The 24,395-nt window shown below is 38.4% G+C and overlaps 2 protein-coding genes across 4 annotated transcripts; one reads left to right on the top strand and one right to left on the bottom strand.

Moving 5' to 3' along the window:
- Nucleotides 1–1,823: 1,823 nt before the first annotated feature.
- LOC136262992 (tyrosine aminotransferase-like) lies at nucleotides 1,824–20,908 on the top strand. 3 transcript variants are annotated; one of them, XM_066057419.1, is made up of 7 exons: nucleotides 1,824–2,958; nucleotides 3,011–3,109; nucleotides 18,635–18,793; nucleotides 19,902–20,246; nucleotides 20,296–20,424; nucleotides 20,473–20,655; nucleotides 20,710–20,908. In XM_066057419.1, exons 1-7 carry the CDS (start codon nucleotides 1,891–1,893, stop codon nucleotides 20,818–20,820), a joined length of 2,094 nt encoding a protein of 697 aa, XP_065913491.1. In that variant the 5' UTR covers nucleotides 1,824–1,890; the 3' UTR covers nucleotides 20,821–20,908. The 3 variants fall into 3 exon arrangements, with proteins under 3 accessions (XP_065913491.1, XP_065913492.1, XP_065913490.1); XM_066057420.1 differs by lacking the exon at nucleotides 18,635–18,793; XM_066057418.1 differs by lacking the exons at nucleotides 18,635–18,793; nucleotides 19,902–20,246; nucleotides 20,296–20,424; nucleotides 20,473–20,655; nucleotides 20,710–20,908 and adding an exon at nucleotides 13,598–14,679.
- On the bottom strand, nucleotides 16,133–17,018 carry LOC136263611 (tyrosine aminotransferase-like). The gene is made up of 4 exons (XM_066058234.1): nucleotides 16,707–17,018; nucleotides 16,529–16,657; nucleotides 16,300–16,482; nucleotides 16,133–16,249 (listed from the first exon to the last, which is right to left on the bottom strand). Exons 1-4 carry the CDS (start codon nucleotides 17,016–17,018, stop codon nucleotides 16,133–16,135), a joined length of 741 nt encoding a protein of 246 aa, XP_065914306.1.
- Nucleotides 20,909–24,395: the final 3,487 nt, after the last annotated feature.

Genomic DNA, 24,395 nt, shown 5'->3' on the forward strand with positions numbered 1-24,395 from the left:
TACTGTTATTTCCAATGACCTTTTAACTTTACAAGTCAAGGATTTGACCACTTCTTAGAAGCCTCAGATGTTCTTCTGGATCTTCCCCTGATTTAAAGCTCCTAGGAAGACAGTTTGTAACAGTAGGAAGGAGGAAACCCACCAAAATCATTGAAGACCATTGCACTGAAAATTTCATCTCTTCCAGTCAGATGGTTAGAAAGGTCGCAGCTCTTTCAAACTTGGTGTGTAGAATACTTATACATCCAACTTCATTACCATCTTATGTGATAGGATTGGCTTCTCTTCTCTTGGCTGGTAGAGCACCTCGAACGAAAAATTTTCTCGACCCATCCGCAGAAAGTCAGCCTCCGTGGAAAACACAGGCAAAGTTTTACTCACTTCTATATACATGGTTTGGTAGGCCAACAACACTTGATATCACACTCAGAATCTGGGAGCTCTGGACGTCTTTGGAGTGCACGAAATAAAGATCAATCACGTGAGATTTTAAAATCCGCGTGTCTCTCCAACAAACCAAGCAAGGGCGGATCCATAGTCTGGAAAGAGGGGGGGGGGGGCACCTTGCTGAAAAGAGTTGAAGAGCAAAAAAAAAAAAAAAAAAAAAAAAGGTCACAACAATAATAGCTAGTTATCCTTTACCAAATATATTATATCACGTATGTTATGTAAAATAAAATCCCATTTATAGCTTCATAAGTAAGCTGCACTGCCTCATGAACATTGTGACTGCTTTATTAGAGTAATTGACTGCTCTATTAGAGTATCTCGATCTTGTATGCAATTTCTTGAAGGGGGAGGGGGGGGGGCATTTGTCCCAAATGCCCCATCCTGGATCCGCCATTGCCAAGGGTGGTATTAGTGATGGGGCACTAAGGGTAACATACTACGATAGTCGGGGATTTGTTTCTTGCAGCTTCATTTTTCACGTTGAGGACTGCGGTCAACGCACCAATGGTCCGGGCGGACCATTTATGCTGTCATAAAAGATCCGGCCGGACCGCTTGTGCTTACATACTTGGTCCCCCCGGACCACCCATGCCATGCATAAATGGTCCGGGCTGAACATAAACGGTCCGCCTCCAGTTTGTCATTTTTCCCCCCGATAATTATGCTGGCGTGAATTTTGCAGCTAAGTTAACATATCTGTAGCAATATGGTTGATGCTACAACGTAAATATTAAACCCTTGCTCACGACGTAGTTCCTGAAAATGCATGCCGGTATACGGTGCTGAGGACGAACTAACTCAGTGCTGAGGACGAACTGTCTCCAGCCCGCTTTGACTTTGGTTAAGTTGGTAGTAGCCTCGGTTATAGGTAATTATTTTGTCACTCAGTATAGCTAATCACAACAAGTAGTATCGAGTGGCTTAGCTTTAATAATTGATTATGATTATGATTAAATACGGGTAAAGGCACAGCCTGCATACCCGAAATAGCATTGACATTTATAACCCGGACCAGTTTTGCTCGGGTAGGACCATTTTTGCTGTCATAGCTGGTCCGGCCGGACCATTTATGTCGAACATATGAGGTCCGGCCGGACCGTTTATGCACCCGGAACAAATGTTTTGTTAATTATTTATTTATTTATTTATGACGTAATTTTAACCGCGTTTCGTATTATTCTTAGTACTTGGTTGTATAAAAACCTAAATTAAATTAAATTAGCTAAATTCAGTAAAAAAAATTTTAAAGAATAAAAAAAGTTTTGTAATAACTTAAGTAACGTTTATGATTACACCTGTGCGTCTAATAAATATAATAAGTTTATGTGGCCTTAGTCTAGTAGTATATAGTTGATTGCCCTTCGTAAACTGAAGGGATTGAAAATTCCGCATCTGCGAATAATTAGGTATTGTGATGGTCACCCGTGTATCTGCCAGAGAATGGCTTCCAGTCTCGCTTCCAGTAATGATTTTCACGGTTTAGCTCTGAAGGAAGTTACCAAACTAGATCGCAAGGAATTGGGACGAGGGTCTTACGGGAGAGTTTACGCGGTAAACTATCATGGAACGATCTGTGCCGCCAAAGAGATCCATTCCATTCTAATCGAAGAGGTGGGAGAGGTGGAAATGCGACGAACAGTGGAATCGTTTATGAGAGAGTGTTACCAATGTAGTGCATTGCGTCATCCAAATGTCATACAGTTTCTAGGCGTTTATTACCCCTCTGTGGCGGGGGCGAGCGGTGTACAGGGGAGGACGCGGCTACCAGTAATGGTTATGGAGATGATGGTGGATAGTTTGACCTCACTGGTGGACAAACATGAGAAGATTCCTGTCCCTTTAAAGTTTTCAATTGTCCATGATGTCTCCCTTGGTCTATGCTACCTTCACAATCATGATCCTCCCATTGTCCATCGGGACCTCTCTCCTAACAACATCTTATTAACAGCACATCATGTGGCAAAGATCAGTGATCTCGGAGTGGCTAAGGTGATAAAGGCTGACAGCAAAAGAACAATGACTAAAGCTCCAGGAACTGTTGATTTTATGCCTCCTGAGAGTCTATCAAGAAGTCCAGTGTATGGTCCTCCCATGGATGTGTTCTCATTTGCTGGAATAGTCCTCCATACATTCAACCAACAGTGGCCTAGTCCATCTGATCAAGTTGACTTTGATCCCAAGACAAGAAAGATGGTGGCTTTGTCTGAAGCTGAGCGTCGTCAGCAGTACTTGGTTAAGTTGAGAGGTGAGATTGAAGTGCTGAGACCACTGGTGGAGAAGTGTCTGGATAATGATCCTGCTGCGAGGCCGACAATAGCAGTTGTGTGTGAGAGGATCCAAGTGAACAAGGATGTTTACATGAAGGAGTCCCCTCAAGATGTTATCACTCTACACCAACAAGTGGAGCAGAAGAATGGAGAAATTAATCAGTTGAGATCTGAAGTTGACCGGTTGAGATCTGAAGTTGACCAGTTGAAATCGGAAAATGACAAGTTGAAGAATCAGCCAGTGAGTATTGTTTGTTACAACAGCATTATCATATATAAGATTGTTGTCTTAGTCCTCCACAACACATGCACCACAAAAGGAAGCCAGTCAACTTAGCAGAGTAGCTTTAGGAGAAGAAGGATCAACAATGAAGACATCAAAGTTGAAAATAGTGAGTCATCAATTGTAGCTTGAGAATATTCTAGCCAAGTATTGTTGTAGCTATACCCAGTACAGTAACACTGTATATACAAAGGGATCATAAAATTTGCACTGGCATTTTGCTGCCATACTTGGTAGATTAGTCAGGTATAGTTAATCAACCTAGAGCTGTTTTCAGAGCAATCCAAAATGTTTAATAGCTACTGAGTTTTTAAAAATTTAATTGTAAGTGACTGATGCCTTCAGTCAAGTATGACCTGAGTGTGGTAACTTGATTTACTGTTATATATAGTCCTGACACGTGCCTTTTCACCAATTACATTACATGCATCATGGACTTAATTACCTTTGTTCTTTTTAGTGTCCCTTTATTTCTCCACTATCACATAGTTGAATAGAGATTTGTGGCAACACAGTAATGGCTTCTTAGTGTGCTAACTATCATCTGTAGTTTCCATAGTGACTGAATTGATTGCAGAGACGATTCTCATACTGTAGTTTTTGTCAACTTTTACCACACATTATAAAAATCCGTAACGTAAAATATACGCGAAAATGACACCGTCTATTAAATACAGTGCCATAACTTCTGCATACTTTAATTTACAGAAATATTGTATGGCTCATCAGAACCCTTGACCAATGGCGAATCGAGTGATATATAAGAGTTTGTGAAATTATGAAGAAAAAAGACAGGGTAGAGCCTTGTATCGCCAAATTACGCATTCGGATACATTTTAAAACAGTGGGAAAACCCTACGTTTTCTAATGTAACTCGATATAATAATTGGTTAGGCACTTACTTTGGGCGGATTCTTAATCAGCAAGTATTGACGCGTAGAATGATACCAAGTTTAGCGAATTTGGTTGAGGATAACACGTTGCTTTTTGGGGGTTTTCCCACCTGAGTAATTATATTCTCCAATATAAATTGAATGGGGGCACATACTATATTGTAATCAATAGTAAATAAATGTTACTATGGTAATGCTAGAGCTTTACTTCGGGTGGAATCGTATAGAGCAATTCAAGGGATTTAATTTTTGGTATAATGTCCTGTAGAGATTATGGGTGCTAATGATTGCTCTTTTGCATTGTTTGTATTTAGTACAAAATGCATGTATTTTACATAGGGCAAGAAATAATGGCTGTCAACAAGGTTTTTCAACCGACTGGTTTGACTAAGCTAAGACTACCAAAATGACATGGAGTTGATTTTTAGCTGTTATGATACATAATTTATAAGAACCAATAGTAAAACTTGATGTTATGTAAAGTATTTTATTTTGACCACTTTGGTTTACAATTCCCAATAGCAAGTTTTGATATGGCATAAAATTTGAAGCAATTTAAGTTCAATATCTGTCAGCTGTGCCCCTTTCTGTCAATCTAGAAATCACTTTTGACTATATACACCATGGATAATATTATTATTATTATTAATTATGATTGGGACTATCTTTGCAATACAATGTTGCAATGTTTTACAGAGTTGGCAGAGAAGACCAGTGCAAAGCAATGTGATTTTAAATCTCTTGCAGATGTAGAACATTTTTGAAATTTATGAGAACTTTTCGTTAAGCAGTACAGTCTTCTTTTTGTCCTCTCTATATTGTTTCATTGTTGGGTATTGCACTTTTCATGGTGTGTCAAACTGCTATGTTTGTGTACTTATCTTATACATTAGCTAAAAAAATAAAAGATTTAATTTCAGCAGCTATCTTTTCTTTTGCCATCACATAGCCTGAGATTACCCTAGTGTTCCATGCTGAATTATCAACTGAATGAGGGGCGAATGTTTAAGCGCCAATGGAAGCATGTACTTAGATAGACATACTTGGCACACATTGTCTCTTTACTTTCTTTGACAACATGCATTATGTGGTGAGTTAGCAATGTGTGAAGCTACATTGTAGTGAAACATTCAGACAATATTCCAAGGGAACTACCAATCCACATTCACAGAAACTCAAGCAGAGGCTCTTCACTCTATTACCTTTATTAGAAGAATAAGTATTAGAATTGGTTCTGTATAAAACGTTTCCTTCCTCTGCGTAAATGGCTAGTTTCTTTCACCATCAATTAAGTTTGTCCCATAAACTTTATTGCGAGGAATTTTTCACTCTTTTGTCAATTCATGTGCAACATGTATTATCTGTGATATACACATGTATACCGCTGAGACATTTTGCCTCTGGATAAGATTTCAGATTTTCAAAAATTCCTGCAAGCTGTACAAGATTTCAAGAGTTTAGTCAATGATGTTGTTGTACAAACTTCACAAACAAGTTCCTAGGCTTCATCTTACCATTGAAAAATTTCATGTAATTCACAACACATTAATTCTATGCAGAGATGGAGTACAGTGGAGATGTTCATCGGTCATTTTGATAAGACAGTATGATAAAGTGCAAGTTTGCTGCTAAACAAACCGATGCTAAGTTTTAGAAATTTTCTAGAAGAATTGTGCCATAGATTGACATTGTATTAATGCTATTCTCATGCATTCATAGAAATTGCACTTGATTTACACTCTACTATATACTTCACTCTAACACCATACTCTAGCATTCGGTGTTATATTTACCTTACATGTAATAGTTATCTAATCCAAAACAGCCAAGCTGTAAAAAAAGAGTGCGGCCCTCAGAGAGGCTATGGTGAAAAAAGATGTGAAATCCAAGGTGGCGGCCAATAAATGGCTGTGATGGTAGGTTAATGGTAAAAATTTTAATAACAACAATTCAGGTGAATTTGGTGCCGCTTGGTCTTGGCACCAAATTCACCTGAATTGTTGTTATTAAAATTTTTACCATTAACCTACCATCACAGCCATTTCTTGGCCGCCACCTTGGATTTCACATCTTTTTTCACCATAGCCTCTCTGAGGGCCGCACTCTTTTTTTACAGCTTGGCTGTTTTGGATTAGATTTCACTTCTTTTTGTATTTATATACCACAATAGGCCGGCTTTAAGGCTTTTAACCTGTAATTTTTTCTTTACTACAGGAAGAAGAAAAGATGAAGCAGGGTGATTTCTTTGTAGCTGACCTCTCTGCAAGGTGATCCTTCTAGCTGATCTCTCTACCGGATGACTTGTTTGTAGCTGAACTCTCTACAGGGTGATTTGTTTGTAGCTGAACTCTCTACAAGGTAACTTCTTCTAGCTGATCTTTCTACAGGGTGATTTGTTTGTAGCTGAATTCTCTACAGGGCAATTTGTTTGCAGCTGAACTCTCTACATGGTAGTTTCTTTGTAGCTGAACTCTCTACAGGGTGACTTGTTTGTAGTTGAACCCTCTACAGGGTGATTTTCATGTAGCTGAACTCTCTACAAGGTAACTTCTTCTAGCTGATCTTTCTACACAGGGTGATTTGTTTGTCTCTACAGGGCAATTTGTTTGCAGCTGAACTCTCTACATGGTAGTTTCTTTGTAGCTGAACTCTCTAAAATGTAACTTCTTCTAGCTGAACTCTCTACAGGGTGACTTCTTTCTAGCTGAACTCTCTACAGGGTGATTTGTTTGTAGCTGAACTCTCTACAAGGTAACTTCTTCTAGCTGAACTCTCTGCGGGTGGCTTGTTTCTAGCTGAACTCTCTACAGGGTGATTTGTTTGTAGCTGAACTCTCTACAAGGTAACTTCTTCTAGCTGATCTTTCTACAGGGTGATTTGTTTGTAGCTGAATTCTCTACAAGGTAACTTCTTCTAGCTGATCTTTCTACAGGGTGATTTGTTTGTAGCTGAACTCTCTACAAGGTAACTTCTTCTAGCTGATCTTTCTACAGGGTGATTTGTTTGTAGCTGAACTCTCTACAAGGTAACTTCTTCTAGCTGATCTTTCTACAGGGTGATTTGTTTGTAGCTGAATTCTCTACAGGGTGATTTGTTTGTAGCTGAACTCTCTACAAGGTAACTTCTTCTAGCTGATCTTTCTACAGGGTGATTTGTTTGTAGCTGAATTCTCTACAGGGCAATTTGTTTGCAGCTGAACTCTCTACATGGTAGTTTCTTTGTAGCTGAACTCTCTACAGGGTGACTTGTTTGTAGTTGAACCCTCTACAGGGTGATTTTCATGTAGCTGAACTCTCTACAAGGTAACTTCTTCTAGCTGATCTTTCTACACAGGGTGATTTGTTTGTCTCTACAGGGCAATTTGTTTGCAGCTGAACTCTCTACATGGTAGTTTCTTTGTAGCTGAACTCTCTACAATGTAACTTCTTCTAGCTGAACTCTCTGCGGGTGGCTTGTTTCTAGCTGAACTCTCTACAGGGTGATTTGTTTGTAGCTGAACTCTCTACAAGGTAACTTCTTCTAGCTGATCTTTCTACAGGGTGATTTGTTTGTAGCTGAATTCTCTACAAGGTAACTTCTTCTAGCTGATCTTTCTACAGGGTGATTTGTTTGTAGCTGAACTCTCTACAAGGTAACTTCTTCTAGCTGATCTTTCTACAGGGTGATTTGTTTGTAGCTGAACTCTCTACAAGGTAACTTCTTCTAGCTGATCTTTCTACAGGGTGATTTGTTTGTAGCTGAATTCTCTACAAGGTAACTTCTTCTAGCTGAACTCTCTGCGGGTGGCTTCTTTCTAGCTGAACTCTCTACAGGGTGATTTGTTTGTAGCTGAATTCTCTACAAGGTAACTTCTTCTAGCTGATCTTTCTACAGGGTGATTTGTTTGTAGCTGAACTCTCTACAAGGTAACTTCTTCTAGCTGATCTTTCTACAGGGTGATTTTCATGTAGCTGAACTCTCTACAAGGTAACTTCTTCTAGCTGATCTTTCTACAGGGTGATTTGTTTGTAGCTGAATTCTCTACAAGGTAACTTCTTCTAGCTGAACTCTCTGCGGGTGGCTTGTTTCTAGCTGAACTCTCTACAGGGTGATTTGTTTGTAGCTGAACTCTCTACAAGGTAACTTCTTCTAGCTGATCTTTCTACAGGGTGATTTGTTTGTAGCTGAATTCTCTACAAGGTAACTTCTTCTAGCTGATCTTTCTACAGGGTGATTTGTTTGTAGCTGAACTCTCTACAAGGTAACTTCTTCTAGCTGATCTTTCTACAGGGTGATTTGTTTGTAGCTGAACTCTCTACAAGGTAACTTCTTCTAGCTGATCTTTCTACAGGGTGATTTGTTTGTAGCTGAATTCTCTACAAGGTAACTTCTTCTAGCTGATCTTTCTACAGGGTGATTTGTTTGTAGCTGAACTCTCTACAAGGTAACTTCTTCTAGCTGATCTTTCTACAGGGTGATTTGTTTGTAGCTGAACTCTCTACAAGGTAACTTCTTCTAGCTGATCTTTCTACAGGGTGATTTGTTTGTAGCTGAATTCTCTACAGGGCAATTTGTTTGCAGCTGAACTCTCTACATGGTAGTTTCTTTGTAACTGAACTCTCTACAGGGTGACTTGTTTGTAGTTGAACCCTCTACAGGGTGATTTTCATGTAGCTGAACTCTCTACAAGGTAACTTCTTCTAGCTGATCTTTCTACACAGGGTGATTTGTTTGTCTCTACAGGGCAATTTGTTTGCAGCTGAACTCTCTACATGGTAGTTTCTTTGTAGCTGAACTTTCTACAATGTAACTTCTTCTAGCTGAACTCTCGACAGGGTGACTTCTTTCTAGCTGAACTCTCTACAGGGTGATTTGTTTGTAGCTGAACTCTCTACAAGGTAACTTCTTCTAGCTGATCTTTCTACAGGGTGATTTGTTTGTCTCTACAGGGCAATATGTTTGCAGCTGAACTCTCTACATGGTAGTTTCTTTGTAGCTGAACTCTCTACAATGTAACTTCTTCTAGCTGAACTCTCTACAGGGTGACTTGTTTCTAGCTGAACTCTCTACAGGGTGATTTGTTTGTAGCTGAACTCTCTACAAGGTAACTTCTTCTAGCTGATCTTTCTACACAGGGTGATTTGTTTGTCTCTACAGGGCAATTTGTTTGCAGCTGAAATCTCTACATTGTAGTTTCTTTGTAGCTGAACTCTCTACAATGTAACTTCTTCTAGCTGAACTCTCTACAGGGTAACTTGTTTCTAGCTGAACTCTCTACAGGGTGGTATGTTTGTAGCTGAACTCTCTACAAGGTAACTTCTTCTAGATGATCTTTCTACAGGATGATTTGTTTGTAGCTGAATTCTCTACAGGGAAATTTGTTTGCAGCTGAACTCTCTACATGGTAGTTTCTTTGTAGCTGAACTCTCTACAATGTAACTTCTTCTGGCTGAACTCTCTACAGGGTGACTTGTTTGTAGCTGAACTCTCTACAAGGTAACTTCTTCTGGCTGATCTTTCTACAGGGTGATTTGTTTGTAGCTGAATTCTCTACAGGGCGATTTGTTTGCTGCTGAACTCTCTACATGGTAGTTTCTTTGTAGCTGAACTCTCTACAATGTAACTTCTTCTAGCTGAACTCTCTACGGGTGACTTGTTTCTAGCTGATCTCTCTACAGGGTGACTTGTTTCTAGCTGAACTCTCTACAGGGTGATTTGTTTGTAGCTGAACTCTCTACAATGTAACTTCTTCTAGCTGAATTCTCTACAGGGTGACTTGTTTGTAGCTGAACCCTCTACAGGGTGATTTGTTTGTAGCTGAACTCTCTACAAGGTAACTTCTTCTAGCTGATCTTTCTACAGGGTGATTTGTTTGTAGCTGAATTCTCTACAGGGCAATTTGTTTGCAGCTGAACTCTCTACATGGTAGTTTCTTTGTAGCTGAACTCTCTACAATGTAACTTCTTCTAGCTGAACTCTCTACAGGGTGACTTGTTTGTAGCTGAACTCTGTACATGGTAGTTTCTTTGTAGCTGAACTCTCTACAATGTAACTTCTTCTACCTGATCTCTCTATAGGGTGACTTGTTTCTAGCTGAACTCTCTACAGGGTGATTTGTTTGTAGCTGAACTCTCTACAAGGTAACTTCTTCTAGCTGATCTTTCTACAGGGTGATTTGTTTGTAGCTGAATTCTCTACAGGGAGATTTGTTTGCAGCTGAACTCTCTACATGGTAGTTTCTTTGTAGCTGAACTCTCTACAATGTAACTTCTTCTAGCTGAACTCTCTACAGGGTGACTTGTTTCTAGCTGATCTCTGTACAGGGTGACTTGTTCCTAGCTGAACTGTCTACAGGTGATTTGTTTGCATCTGAACTCTCTTACATGGTGGTTTCTTTGTAGCTGAACTCTCTACAAAGTGACTTCTTCTAGCTGATCTATCTACAGGATGACTTGTTTCTAACTGAACTCTCTACATTGTTATCTGTTCATAGCGGAACTTTCTACTGGGTGATTTGTTTGCAGCTAAACTCTTTGCATGATTGTTTCTTTGTAACTGAACTCTCTACAAGGTAACTTCTTCTAGCTGATCTCTCTACAGGATGACTTGTTTCTAACTGAACTCTCTACAGTGTGATCTGTTCATAGCGGAACTTTCTACTGGGTGATTTGTTTGCAGCTAAACTCTTTGCATGATTGTTTCTTTGTAACTGAACTCTCTACAATGTGACTTCTTCTAGCTGATCTCTCTACAGGATGACTTGTTTCTAACTGAACTCTCTATAGTGTGATCTGTTCATAGCGGAACTTTCTACTGGGTGATTTGTTTGCAGCTAAACTCTTTGCATGATTGTTTCTTTGTAACTGAACTCTCTACAAGGTAACTTCTTCTAGCTGATCTCTCTACAGGGCAATTTGTTTGTAGCTGAATTCTCTACAGGGTGATTTATTTGAGCTGAACTCTCTACATGATGGCTTCTTTGTAGCTGAACTCTCTATTAGGTACCTTCTTCTAGCTGATCTGACTACAAGGTGACTTGTTTGTAGCTGAATTCCCTACAGAATAACTTGCAATGTAATATAACTGTGTAAATTATACATGCAGCTGAATGCTTTATTAGGGTGACTGTTCTATTAGAGTATCTCGATCTCGCATTTGCTGCACGTAGTTTCCTTTCGAATCATAACTCAGTGATTTGTAATCCGATTCTTCTGTACTACTGCAAGAACTTTCTATGATGATTATTCCAGCTACATACTGATTTTCAGCTCGTTGCTCTAAGCGGTTTGCCTGGTAGACACAAAAACTAATAGTTTTTTATTCATAAAAATCGATCGCGTAATTTTGACACAGGTTGGGTTTTGTGTCATATCTCCATGGTCTTTATCCCGATTCTTTTCAAACCACAAAAAGGCACTCCTATGATGGTTGCTCCATCTACATATCAATTTTCAGCTGATTCCTCCAAGGGGTTTACCCTGTAGGCGTGACAGACCTTCGACCTTATTTTACGCAAATAATCGGTAATACCTCCGTGAATGTTCATCGGATTCCTACCAAAGTTGGTACGGAGATATGCCTTAATGAGCCCTTTAAGTGTGCCAAATTTCAGCCCAATCCGAGCACGAATTCGTGTTTTATGGCGAATTTTGCGAAGTGTGCGAAATGAAGAAGATGAAGAAGAAAAAAACGAAGAAATTAAAACAAAATTTTGTTCGCTCGTATCTCGGAAATGGCTGGAGCGATTTTCTTCAAATTTGGTATGTAGACTCCCCTAACTGGGCGGCACGTTTCTAGCAAATTTGGTTCCAATCGGATAAGGGATCACAGAGCTACATAAGTGTGAAAATTGCGTTTTCTTTCTTCCTGTTAATATACTCACAGGTGGCACGCCGGCTTCTTGGGCCGCACGACACACTACCGTGTGTCTTGATACCACAGCTGCAAGGGATTTTGCTGATATATATATACCTGAAGCACAAGGGCTAAGGGTGTATACGTATATCAGCAAAATCTGATGTAGTTGTGGTATAAGTAATAGTTGTAACACAGACATGAGAGCTTTGCCTGTAATGGTATGCCTTAATGCCCCGTGTTACAGCTAATATGTAACACTTCCCATCCGTATCAGACTGATGGGTGATCAATCACCCATGTTTGTAATTCTGGGCTGAAAATAATTAAATGGAGCAGACTTTGCTTTTTATTTATTAATAATTGGGGTGTGTGCTCAGTTGTGAAATTAATTCTATAGTAAATCTGGCACCATTGATTCTTTCCTCTGATGCAGGTTCACCGTCATAAATCATGTTAACCAGCCATAAGCCATAACTAAAAAACAAGATGACTTAGTATTTATGTACCATGCATGAAATCACACAAGCCATTATGGGTGTATATGTGCATGCCTAAAATTTTTGATTATGGGTCAGCAGCTAGTAAGCTCTGGTTACGTGTGGTTATGATGATCGGACAAATCCTAGAGATATCACAGAGAATTTTGGTTATGCAAGTTTAATATTTTAATCAGTGCTATTGAATCGTTTATGGAAAAGTACGGAGTTTACTAAAGGCCTAGATAGGTAAGCTTGCTTGTAGAGTAGTTACTTCGTGCAGAGCGGTAGCTTCGTGATGGGGGCGTGGTCCATATTTGGAAACATGTAGAAATGATTGGTGAATAGGCTATAGCACTAGTTCTCACCTTAGCTCAACTCGTAGGATAGTGAGGAATACAGAGCACTCTCGGTCTGAGTGGTTTTCATGGTGAAATCCAAGTTGTGCATACTAATCACGTGAGTATTAATCGATCCCCACAATCGATTTCAGTCTTAACATCTATATAATTGCTGCCCAGATGTACATTTCATATGCAGCCCCGCATATGAATTGTAGCCCAGGTGGATCCTTTGTGATCTGAGGTGTGAAAGTGTTACATGTGATATATATATATATATATATATATATATATATATATATATAAATATCATTCTAGGCACACTTACCTGATAAAAACTACAGAGCACTCACCCTGTTTCTTTTATACACCAGTATCTCATGATTGATTGTGGTTTTAATATATGCATCAGTATCTCATGATCAATTGTGGTTTTAATATTATACATCAGTATCTCATGATCAATTGTGGGTGGGCTAATAGCCGTTAGAACATTATTTGCATCATTATGCTTTACACAGCACCAGAAAAATTGCGATTGTGGGATCCTTTGTTGTAGTATTTGTACTGCATTAAGCCTAATAACTTCGCTATTGGGACAGTATATAAGTAAGTTAATACATTAAGTTAAGTAGTTAGGACTATAAGTTAACTCACCTATTTAAATCTATAGTTGTGTTGTTCCATGGTGTGCCCAATGGCTGACATGTGGTGGGTAGAAAAACGCACATACATCCACGTGTTGCCCATGATTATTTTACTATTCATTCATCATTTTGTAATTGTCAACTAGTCAAAACTTGGTAACTACAGCCTAACCTGTAAACCCAAGCCCACAATTAAATGCTCTTTGTTGCTCAATATAACGAGTCAAAGTGTATCGCATCTTCAAACTGGTTGGGCATCAAAGCCATGAGCAAACCACATTCCCATGATATTGTCCGGGAAATATGTGAGTTAAGCCCTGATCAGCACCTTTGAATTCCCACACTAAAGTGGTAATTAACCACAAAGGGGTCAGTATTTATACTTTCTGTCCACTTACTTATAGGAGGCACCTCCATTAATGCCAACATTTACCAGTGGCACGTACCATATTAAATGGACCCAGCTGGCTGATTTTCCTGTTCCAATAAATTGTGCACTTACCGCTGTACAGGACAAGAAGGTCTATGTTGCTGGTGGGATCAGTCCAGATGATTATGTTAAACATCAAGTATATGTCTATAATATCAACACTGACCAGTGGGGTCAGTTACCTCCTCCAGGTCAATATTTTGGTGTTCCTCACATCATTGGTGGAAAATTAGCTATTATCGGTGGACGTCTTTCTTCTACCAAACAGAGAACCAATAAAGTTTCCACATTTGATGAAACTAGTCAAACTTGGACATCTTATTATCCTGACCTTCTTTCAGTTAGGAGCAAACCAGGGGTTGCTACTCACCTGGAGCATATTATTGTTGCTGGTGGAGTAAAGGGAGATGACACATCAGTAATACAAGATGACATTGAAGTCCTTAACTGGATAGAGAACTCTCATTGGAGGAAGGTGTTCATTAAGCTCCCTGTGCCAATGAACTGCTACAAACCCATTATTGCTGATGACCATTTTTTTATAGTAGGTTACAGTGGTTTTACCCTCAGCAATGGTGCCTACAAGATCCTAGTTACTGATATCACAAGATCAGGTGACTGGCAGCAAACAAGTATCACACCCACCAAATGGATTACCATGACTCCTGCTGATTTTTGGTATACAGACCTAGTTCCTGGCTTCTCCCCACCAGTTATAGTTGGTGGACATGATCAAAAATACATACCAAAATCACATATTAAGATGTATGATGACTCTAAAAAGTCATGGAGGAACATTGGATCACTGTCATCTGCTAGATCATGTGTTGCTATAGCAACAATTAATGACAATGCCATTATAGCCATAGGAGGTTGTACTAATGGAAAGAATTCTGAACTATCCAGTCTTACTACAGTAGAGCTCATTTATAATATACGTATATCTGTGTGATTTATATTATAGAGACTATAGTTTTGTAGCCATACAACTTTTTAATTTATACATGTGTTAATATATACATGTGTACATGTGTTACTTCTGTTTAGCTTATATCAAATGTGTAAATTTATTTATAGTATGTATTGTTGATCATTGGAATGCAACATTAGTCCCCCACTCATCCCCACCAGTGGTATAGGTGGAGGATGTGATCCAAGTGGTATACTGCATTAGATATTCAAAAAACAGCCTAGCAGTGATAAAAGGGTGAAGCCTCCAAGGGTGTGAAAAAGTTGTGAATCAAAGGAAGAAATCGAATAATCGCTGCCAAGAAGGTGCAGCCAAGAAATCGCTGCAATGATGCTAATTTCAATCATTTTTATGAGTGATCATTAAAAATGATTGAAATTAACATCATTGCAGCCACCTTTGATTTCACAACTTTTTGGAGGCTGCACCTTTTTCACAGCTATACACTATTAAAACTGGGGTGTTACCACAGCACCCCAAATCATAGGCGTAGAAAGCAGAGGGGCTGGGGGGGAAATGATTTTCAAGTTCTCAACTGCCTACTTACCACCATGGCAGCATTTCAAATTACTCTATAATTCATTTTTCTACATATTCAATCAGCAATCCATTATAAAATTTATGAAACTATCAGCTTGCATAGTGACTCCTCAGCAACACTTCAGATAAACCATTGTGGCAAGTGCCTCTAAAATTAATTTTTGTAGTGTTTGTGACTGACATAAAAGTAAATTAAACAGGTAAGAATGCACTACTGGAATGTTTTAAGTATGATTTTGCTGCTAAAAATACTCTGAAATTCAACGTCAGAGTATTTGTTTTCAATTTTTTCCCTGGGGGGCATACCCCAGACCCCTCTAGTTTAGCATGCTTCACATGCTCAGCTTTATTTTATCCTGCCCCCCCCCCCCCCCCCCCCCCCAACTACCAGGTGCTTGCTATGCTTATACAAATGTAATGGTAGCACTGTGTCATGGTGTAGTGGTAATACTTTCAAGGTGTCATTTGATACATCCGGCAAGGGTGTTATAGTAGCACTTTACATTGATGTAGTCAAGTTAGGGTGTTACCATTGCACCTCTAGGGTGTTACCACAAGCTACTTATACAATTGTGCAGTTGATTTTCACTGGTTTTCTCTTCCCAACTTGCTGCTTGGCTTTATTTCATATGGTTAGTTATTCATCACGTGCGAGATCATGTGACGGTTCCTCCAATAGGCTGTGATATTAAAACTGAACCATGCACTGGGGTTGATTGCACCGTTGAATTCAGCACAAGAAAAGAGTTGGATCGGTATGTATTTTTTGTTGATAACCCCACGAAATAGCTTCCCTGTACAAAACATGCACTCACGTGTGCATGTCGCACCTCCCCTGGGCGCCCAGTAGACTATTTAGCTACTATAACTGCTAGTTTAGTCTATCAAGTGCATCACATGGCACCACTGACTTCTGATTCAGAATTATAAATGAACAACCTATTTATGTGTATTTTCCAAATGTTGAGTATACAATTATTGTAACCAAACTGTAGTAGTCTAGATGTATTCCATGTAGTGTCTATTACAGAATTCTCTAATACGATCACAAGCTAATTTCATCTTATCATTTGGTATTAACAATACCAGTCTGATGAAGCCTGGGAATCGGAAACACTATAAAAAACACAAACGTATAAGGTGCATCACAAAAGAGGATCACTCACTTCACCACACAAAATGAAGACACTCTCTTCAGACATCACTTTCTCCATAAACTCTACAGTAGTGTTGATGTGAGGAAATTTGCTCAACTCTACACCAACCATCATGTAAAGAGCACCAGATGGCATCACTGGTGTTAGTCCACCTACCACTGATAATTCTCCGTAAGCTATATTAGCATTAGCCTACACACAATACTACTCAGCAACTGCTCTACATTTTCACACTCACCTCCACTAAACTTATAGTGTTCTCATAATATGACTTTGGTACAGTGTCCAAGATCTTAGGTAGCGCAGCCTGTACTAATGTTGTGATGCCAAGTGACTTACGAGACACCTTTATCAGTGATGGAACTACCTGTATAATACTAACTGTTCAATCTATACCATCACAAATGTTACTTTACCTCCTTCTTAAACCTGTCATGTCTATCATGGATCAATATCCAGCCAACCCTCCAGCCAGGAACTAAGTACTTTTTTGCCATTCCTCCACAAGACAATATCGGTACATTCTTAGACAATGTTGCTATTGGGTATGAGTGTTGTCCTTTAAACACCAGGCCATTGTATATCTCATCTGCAATTATGGGTAGGGAGTGTTTCTCTGCCACAGCCAGGATGTCAAGAAGATGTTGTTTAGAATAAACCGAACCACAAGGATTGGAAGGGTTTACGATGACAATAGCCACAGTGTCTTTGTCTATCAACTGATCCATTTGATCAACATCAACCTCCCATTGTCAGGCTGGAGATTAACACATTAACAAGAGTTTGTACAATATTTACAAATATTGACATCAGTTTAATACACATATTTCATTTCTGATCAGCGATTGATAGAACCTCAACTTCAATCCTCTTGAAGCAGTTACACAACAATCTAGCGGATGGATTGGAGAAGGTGCTAGGATATTCTGGACGGAATTTCCAAGAACAGTAAAACAATACTCAATTGCTCCAGCACAACCACAAGTAATGATGATGTCCTAATAATATTGCTACATTTGATATTATCAACACAAGACCACTCACATCCTCAGTGAGAGGAGCCTCTGGAGTAGTGTAGTGTTTGGCTACTACTTATCTAGCACACAATAGACCTGCAGTATGTCAGTAATAGTAACAGTTCATTAGTATACTATGTACACAGTAGTACCATGAGCAGGTCCATAACCACTGAAGTTGTCATTTATATGATATGACTACTCTATTAGAGTACCTTCATCTTTGTGCATGACTTCTCCACTTTACTGCTAAATTCTTGCACAATATTAGCCATATTAGCACTCTGTTTAAGAGATAATGTAATTTTCATAATTCTACCAAAACACTGACCCACCACATTTGTGAAACATAACATCTTGGTCAACCTTAACTATTAGGTATCAGCAATGAGATTTTTATTGTCATTGCATAGAGCAAATTTTCAATTCTGGACATCATATAATATACCTATACCTAGCAAAAAGTCCATCATTCAATATTTTAGTAGCATCAGTTTGATGAGTTTTGGTAGTATCCCCAAGTTGTCCAAGTAGCTTGCTGCTTGAATTCTGGATTTTCAAAGTATGCAATGTTAGAGCTGTCACTGGCTCACAGCCTCACACCACCTGCCCAAAAATAATCACCCCTCCCGAATAAATCAGCAAATGAAATCAGCACACTTCTTGCCTCTTCTACAATTCCTTCTTAATTGTAAAGCAAGTTGCCACACAGCTATGAAGAAATATCAACTTGTTCAGGAGTTGTGTGTATATCAATGGTTCAAGAACACACAAGATCTGACATAGCTGGATTCTGCTCCTGTAACTTTACTACATCAGATAGTACTTATAGCCATGACATTTGAATGTGAGCGAACACAGGTGGTCTGGCAGATAAAACACAGTCCATATGGTGTCCGTTGAACAGTTACTCTACCAGACTGTAATTTGCCAATATCGCAACAGCCATACCAGAGCCACCATAGGAGTTGGGAGAGGTTCAGTTCTTCTGATATTGCAGGCAGGACAACTTGTAAATGGAAACAAACACCATTGGCAAACGTTGGTAGTGTTCAACACAAAGAAACCAAGACTGATGCCTATGCACACACCATGCTTTGTCCTGTCCCACTAATAATGTCTGCATTGCACAAAATAATGATGACATACCTTTGCTGCCAGGTTTGGTTTCAAGATTTGCTAAACTTTGGAAAATACAAACGTATCCACTGCAATTGTCTATTATATATGTGTTAAATCCCTCTTTAATTTCCACAAAGTTTTGTCCCTTAAAATTTCTAACTGTGTATATCAGTATCATTTATTGTTGAAAGTGTCAATCTTGATAGGACATCATCATCACTTGTGGATGTTCAGGAGCACTGGATTCATGTTTTACTGTTCTGGAAGAACCCAGCCAAAATATTCTAGTGCCAGTACCAGTCTATCCTCTCGATTCTTGTGTTGCGGCATCAAGAGGATTGACCATCAAGTATTACCAACTATTGGTAAGGCAGGTGATTTCCAAGGTGTTCCATTTAGATTTTAAACAGGAGATTATGATACATGTCAAAGAAAACCAATACCTCAGTGTTGAATAATACTCTAATGTGTGAATTGTATGTATTACACCACTCAGTACCTTTGCAACCTTATTCAGTCACCCTAAGCTTTAAACAAACACATATGTTATCCATATTTCTCATGAATGCAACACAAAGATTTCAAAATGCTATAGTACTTTAGTTGTGCAACTGTATACATGCCATTACATCATGGTTATGACTAACTTCCTTAAATTGCTGAGCTAATTGGCTTTAATAGTGCATGAGATGAGGCCATGAAGTACACCTTAGCTATGTTTGGGACCTACTTGACATGGTCACTATAACGAGGTGGTCTTATTAATAAGGTCATGAAGTATACTTTAGCTATGTTTGGGACCTACTTGACATGGTCACTATAATGAAGTGGTCTTATTAATGAGGTCATGAAGTACACCTTAACTATGTTTGGGACCTACTTGACATGGTCACTATAATGAAGTGGTCTTATTAATGAGGTCATGAAATGCACCTTAGCTATGTTTGGGACCTACTTGATATAGTCACTACAATCAGGTGGTCTTATTAATGAGGTCATGAAGTACACCTTGGACCTACTTGACATGGTCACTATAATGAGGTGGTCTTATTAGTTAGGTCATAAAATGCACCTTAGCTATGTTTGGGATCTACCCTACAATGAGATGGTAACATACCTTAGTTATATGCTTGAGCTTTACTTGACATGGCCACTGTAAAGTTAAGTCCTCGTGCTCATACTGCTCTATTGAGAAATGCTAGTGAATTTTCTCTGTATATCAAACACTGGGAACTATATAGACCTCAGGCCTCTCAGCTTAGGTGTATGATGTCATGGAATATATAGGATGTATACTATAAAAACTTGAGCTTAGGTTGCTTGCATGATAGTGCAAGTGAAAAGTATACAGATGCTCTAATAAAGTAGTCGGCCCACTATGAAAATGAAGTATTTAAATGGAACAGTTACTCAGTTTGTAAGGAAATAGTGACTTAGTTGAAACACTCCATTTAATAGCTCTTTATCCTTCAGCCTGACAGACAATGGGAGGCTGATGTTAATCAAATGGATCAGTTGATAGACAAAGACACTGTGGCTATTGTCATCGTAAACTCTTCCAACCCTTGTGGTTCTGTTTATTCTAAACAACATCTTCTTGACATCCTGGCTGTGGCAGAGAAACACTCCCTACCCATAATTGCAGATGAGATATACAATGACCTGGTGTTTAAAGGACAACACTCATACCCAATAGCAACATTGTCTAAGAATGTACCGATATTGTCTTGTGGAGGAATAGGAAAGAAGTACTTAGTTCCTGGCTGGAGGGTTGGCTGGATATTGATCCATGATAGACATGACAGGTTTAAGAAGGAGGTAAAGTAACATTTGTGATGATATAGATTGAACAGTTAGTATTATACAGGTAGTTCCATCATTGATAAATGTGTCTCGTAAGTCACTTGGCATCACAACATTAGTACAGGCTGTGCTACCTATGATCTTGGACACTGTACCAAAGTCATATTATGAGAACACTATGAGTTTAGTGGAGGTGAGTGTGAAAATGTAGAGCAGTTGCTGAGTAGTATTGTGTGTATAGGCTAATGCTAATATAGCTTATGGAGAATTATCAGTGGTAGGTGGGCTAACACCAGTGATACCATCTGGTGCTCTCTACATGATGGTCGGTGTAAAGTTGAGTAAATTTCCTCACATCAACACTACAGTAGAGTTTATGGAGAAAGTGATGTCTGAAGAGAGTGTCTTCATTTTGTGTGGTGAAGTGAGTATCCTTTCTTTAAAAGAATATCATTATGCTTGGCTATCAATTTTCTAGTGTTTCCTTTGCCCAGGATTCATACGACTGGTATTGTTAATGCCAAGTGAAAGGATGAAAGAAGCTTGTAGTCGTATAAGAGAATTCTCTTACAGACACTACAAAGTATAGTGCAATACTCCCAATAAGCTATCCATACATGTATCACTGGTAGTTGTTGAAACCATCATAATAAATGAGACATGTATATACATTTACACTGAAATTCAGTAACCCTCGGTCACATGCGACCACAAGGCTGGTAAATCAAGTGATACCAACGTGGGCATGGCAAGGGAGGAAAGTAATTACAATTACAAACAAAAACAACGATTACAAAACAAAACAAAAATATTAAATTACAAGTACATTATCACAACCACTCTCGGCAATCCCTATATATTTATCAATATTATTGCTCATCTTTATATTGGTGTTCTTCTCATGAGATCCTTGGTTGGTAAAATTTTCTACTTGCAGTGGCGTAGCTACCATTGAGGCAACCGAGGCAGCCACTTCGGTTTTTTAAAAAATGCTCTCAACAATTCAGGCTGAGCAGCCTGAGTTTTCAGTGGCACCCCTAATTTTCTACTCAAATGTATACTACTACTACTACGACAGCGTTACTGTACCACACATAATAGAATCTATATGGCTGTTGTACTAAGTAGAGCCGGAGCCCATCGTTACAAAGTCTGGCATTGGCTGGATCACTTTTCAGCTACTTGATTTTGTATCAAAAAGATCGAGATACTCTAATAGAGCAGTCGTTGTAATGTACTCTAATAGAGCATTCAGTACAGATTATAGCCACTGTTCTCATTAGGTCTACATTTATGTTAGTTGTCTTTAAATTACTTTTCAAAATTTCCTAAGAGTCAACTGCATGGCATTGCATTGAGCTACTGAATTGATTACATCATGCAATAGCAGTTACAATCAAAAAATAGCTTCCACATGCCATTTCAAAGCATACAGTTTCTAAATTTTCCTTGAGGGAGCATACCCTCATACCCCTAGCATTACGTGCAGCTGAATATCAGATAATCTCTGACTTAAATATCACATCAGATCAATAAAAAGTATAGTGTGCATGACTATGACCTCTGTTGCAGTCCATGGATGGCTTGACCTCTAAAAATATCTCCAGAGTAAGTCAGCTTTTTTTGCTGAGTAAAATTAAAATAGTTTAATAATTGAAGCATGGTATACCATAGCATTACTAAGCTGGAGCATTACTTATGACATGTAGAAAACGCTCAGAGATCTTCTGAAACAATTGCTTCCACCCAACCAGTCAACCTGCAAATACCAAACTTGAAAGTGTTCGTGAATCAGTTGAGTCAGACCCCCTTAATTAGGTCAATGTATAAACTTTGCCTCGGTAAAAAAATTTTTCATGGCTATGCCACTGACTTGGCATCCCTTTGGTATGAACTGTATGTATCAGTCTTCCTTGAGTGGTAAGTTGTTGTCTGAAAGAGGATTACTGCAGAAAGCTGACACAAATAAATAAAGTTGATGAGTTTCATGTAGAAATTTACATGTGATGTGTATATAATTATATATACATATTTAATAACTATAACTGCCAATGGTTGTGGATGTAAGGGCAGTCTCCCCTTGGTGTATAGTACTACTTACTGTGAACGTTCAAAATCAAATGTCATATTTTTTTAAAAAATTAAAACAAGTACTAATTTTTAAAATTCTATATGATCTCAGTGATACCGGCAAGTGCTATTTACCATAAAATTTATCTATTAGTCCATACACTGAATCTGTATGGGTTGTTAAGGGACTGTTAAGAAATTGTTTAGAGATAAATGTTTCAATAAATTCATGGTGAGGAGAACTATACAGAAGCTGTATGCTTCATGGTTTATCAGAATTATAAGTAGTATTACAATTATAAGTTATAGCTAAAGAGTATTTTAAAAGTAGTTTTTTTCTGGAACACAGTGATAATGCTGTAAGTGCTCTTTAGCATATATTGATATGTCATTTTCAGCCAAATTTTGTTCTTTTGCTGCTTATGCTAACTGCTGCATATACAATCTTACTATACTATACATACAGGTTACATGCTATCACCTTTTACTCACTAAGAACTGCAGCCTTTGTCCAAAAAATTTCTTAGCACATACATTTATATTTTTTTGATCCCCATGGATCAAGTTTATGTAGCTATGTGCATGTTTTTAGGCCTCGGGGAATTATGCCAGCATAATTTCGGGAATAATAATAACGGGGTGAGGGTGAGAAGAGCATTTTGGGCATAATTATGTGACCAAAAATCAAAATTTTCTGATTGAGCAATCACTTACTTTATTAAAACAGTCATTAGTGCAATATTTTACTCTTCTCCAATAACCACCAAGCATCTTGCCAACTAAAACATGTTTCATTGCCTACTAGAACAACAATTTTGCTGTCTAGATTAAAATGTATTAAAAAATGGGATTAATTTTGACAATAATGAATACATTATTGAATTTTTTTAAAAAGATGATTTTTTGGAGAAATTCGGACTAGCCTATAATGATGGATATTTGGAGCATAATTCCCTGTGGCCTACATGTTTTATGAATTCAAAATATGAAGAATGATTTAACAAGCTTAATAAAGCACAAAGGACAACACACAGACAGACTTGCAATTGGCCTGCCCCAGTGGCGGATCCAGGGGGGTTTCATTGGTTTCCACGGAAACCCCCTTTGAAAAATGATTGCGTAACAATTAAATGTTTTAATTATCGCGGCGTGCGTCTCGATCGAGATACTGTAATTAGAGCAGTCACAGTAGCTACTAAAGTAGTGTGTAGGAAGTTTTTAATATATTTTATGTACTATTACTAGGCTGTGACCTTTTTTTTTTTTTTTTTTTTTTTTTTTTTTGGTTTCACCTTACCAAACCAGACGATGTAGTGCAAACGTTTGCGTATCTCATGTCAATATATATCTCCACCTTCTAAACTGGAAACCCCCTTTATAAATTCCTAGATCCGCCACTGCTGCCCTATAATACTATAATAAAAGTACTACATAATTGTTACGTCAAGAATTGCTTTACCAGAATGCTATCATGAAAAATATATGCCACCAGCAAGATGTACCAGGTGGAACAATTATCTGTAATGTAGTTCGCAATTAAATGCATTATGGGAATAATACACTAGCTATGCCCTTTAACATGCTGTTGCATGAGGGGCAATTAATAGCAGTTAGAAATTCATTAACACACCATGTTTTGGAGTGAGAGTCAGGGGACCAGCGTCCACCTCCCCTTCAGGAAATTTTTCATAGTATATTGTTGCTCATTGTACATATGTAGCTGGAAACATAATTCAAACATTAGTATTTTTGTTGCAGTTTATATCTGTGTATCATATGTCCAAATCTGTCCACGGAATTGCTACCCATATAAGCATAGCACTAGACCCCCTACATATAGAATTTCTTGTCTGGGAATGGAGCCATGCAGCAACTCCAGAATTATGTATTTTATTTGTTTGAACTGATAAACAGTGTTTATGTAATCACACTGCTCTTGACTGTTTTATTAGAGTATATGACTGTTTCAACAAGAAATTCTCTGGAGATTAAAGTCATACTTTTGCACACCACACACCAGCAAGTGGATGTGGTCATGCTTATAGCTTCATAATGGATTCAGTTACTTAGATCTATATGAATGCTTGTGCTGTA

The sequence above is a fragment of the Dysidea avara genome, chromosome 8, assembly GCF_963678975.1.
Source record: "Dysidea avara chromosome 8, odDysAvar1.4, whole genome shotgun sequence".
NCBI lineage: Eukaryota > Metazoa > Porifera > Demospongiae > Dictyoceratida > Dysideidae > Dysidea > Dysidea avara.

Coding starts and splice junctions, on each gene's coding strand:
- LOC136262992 (XM_066057418.1), top strand. CDS start 1,891: ATGGCTTCCAGTCTCGCTTCCAGTAATGATTTTCACGGTTTAGCTCTG. Junction 2,959..3,010: donor ACAAGTTGAAGAATCAGCCA/GTGAGTATTGTT, acceptor TTGTTGTCTTAG/TCCTCCACAACACATGCACC. Junction 3,110..13,597: donor AGACATCAAAGTTGAAAATA/GTGAGTCATCAA, acceptor ACTTACTTATAG/GAGGCACCTCCATTAATGCC.
- LOC136263611 (XM_066058234.1), bottom strand. CDS start 17,018: ATGGATCAGTTGATAGACAAAGACACTGTGGCTATTGTCATCGTAAAC. Junction 16,658..16,706: donor ATGACAGGTTTAAGAAGGAG/GTAAAGTAACAT, acceptor AGTATTATACAG/GTAGTTCCATCACTGATAAA. Junction 16,250..16,299: donor TCTTCATTTTGTGTGGTGAA/GTGAGTGATCCT, acceptor TGTTTTTTATAG/TGTTTCCGATTCCCAGGCTT.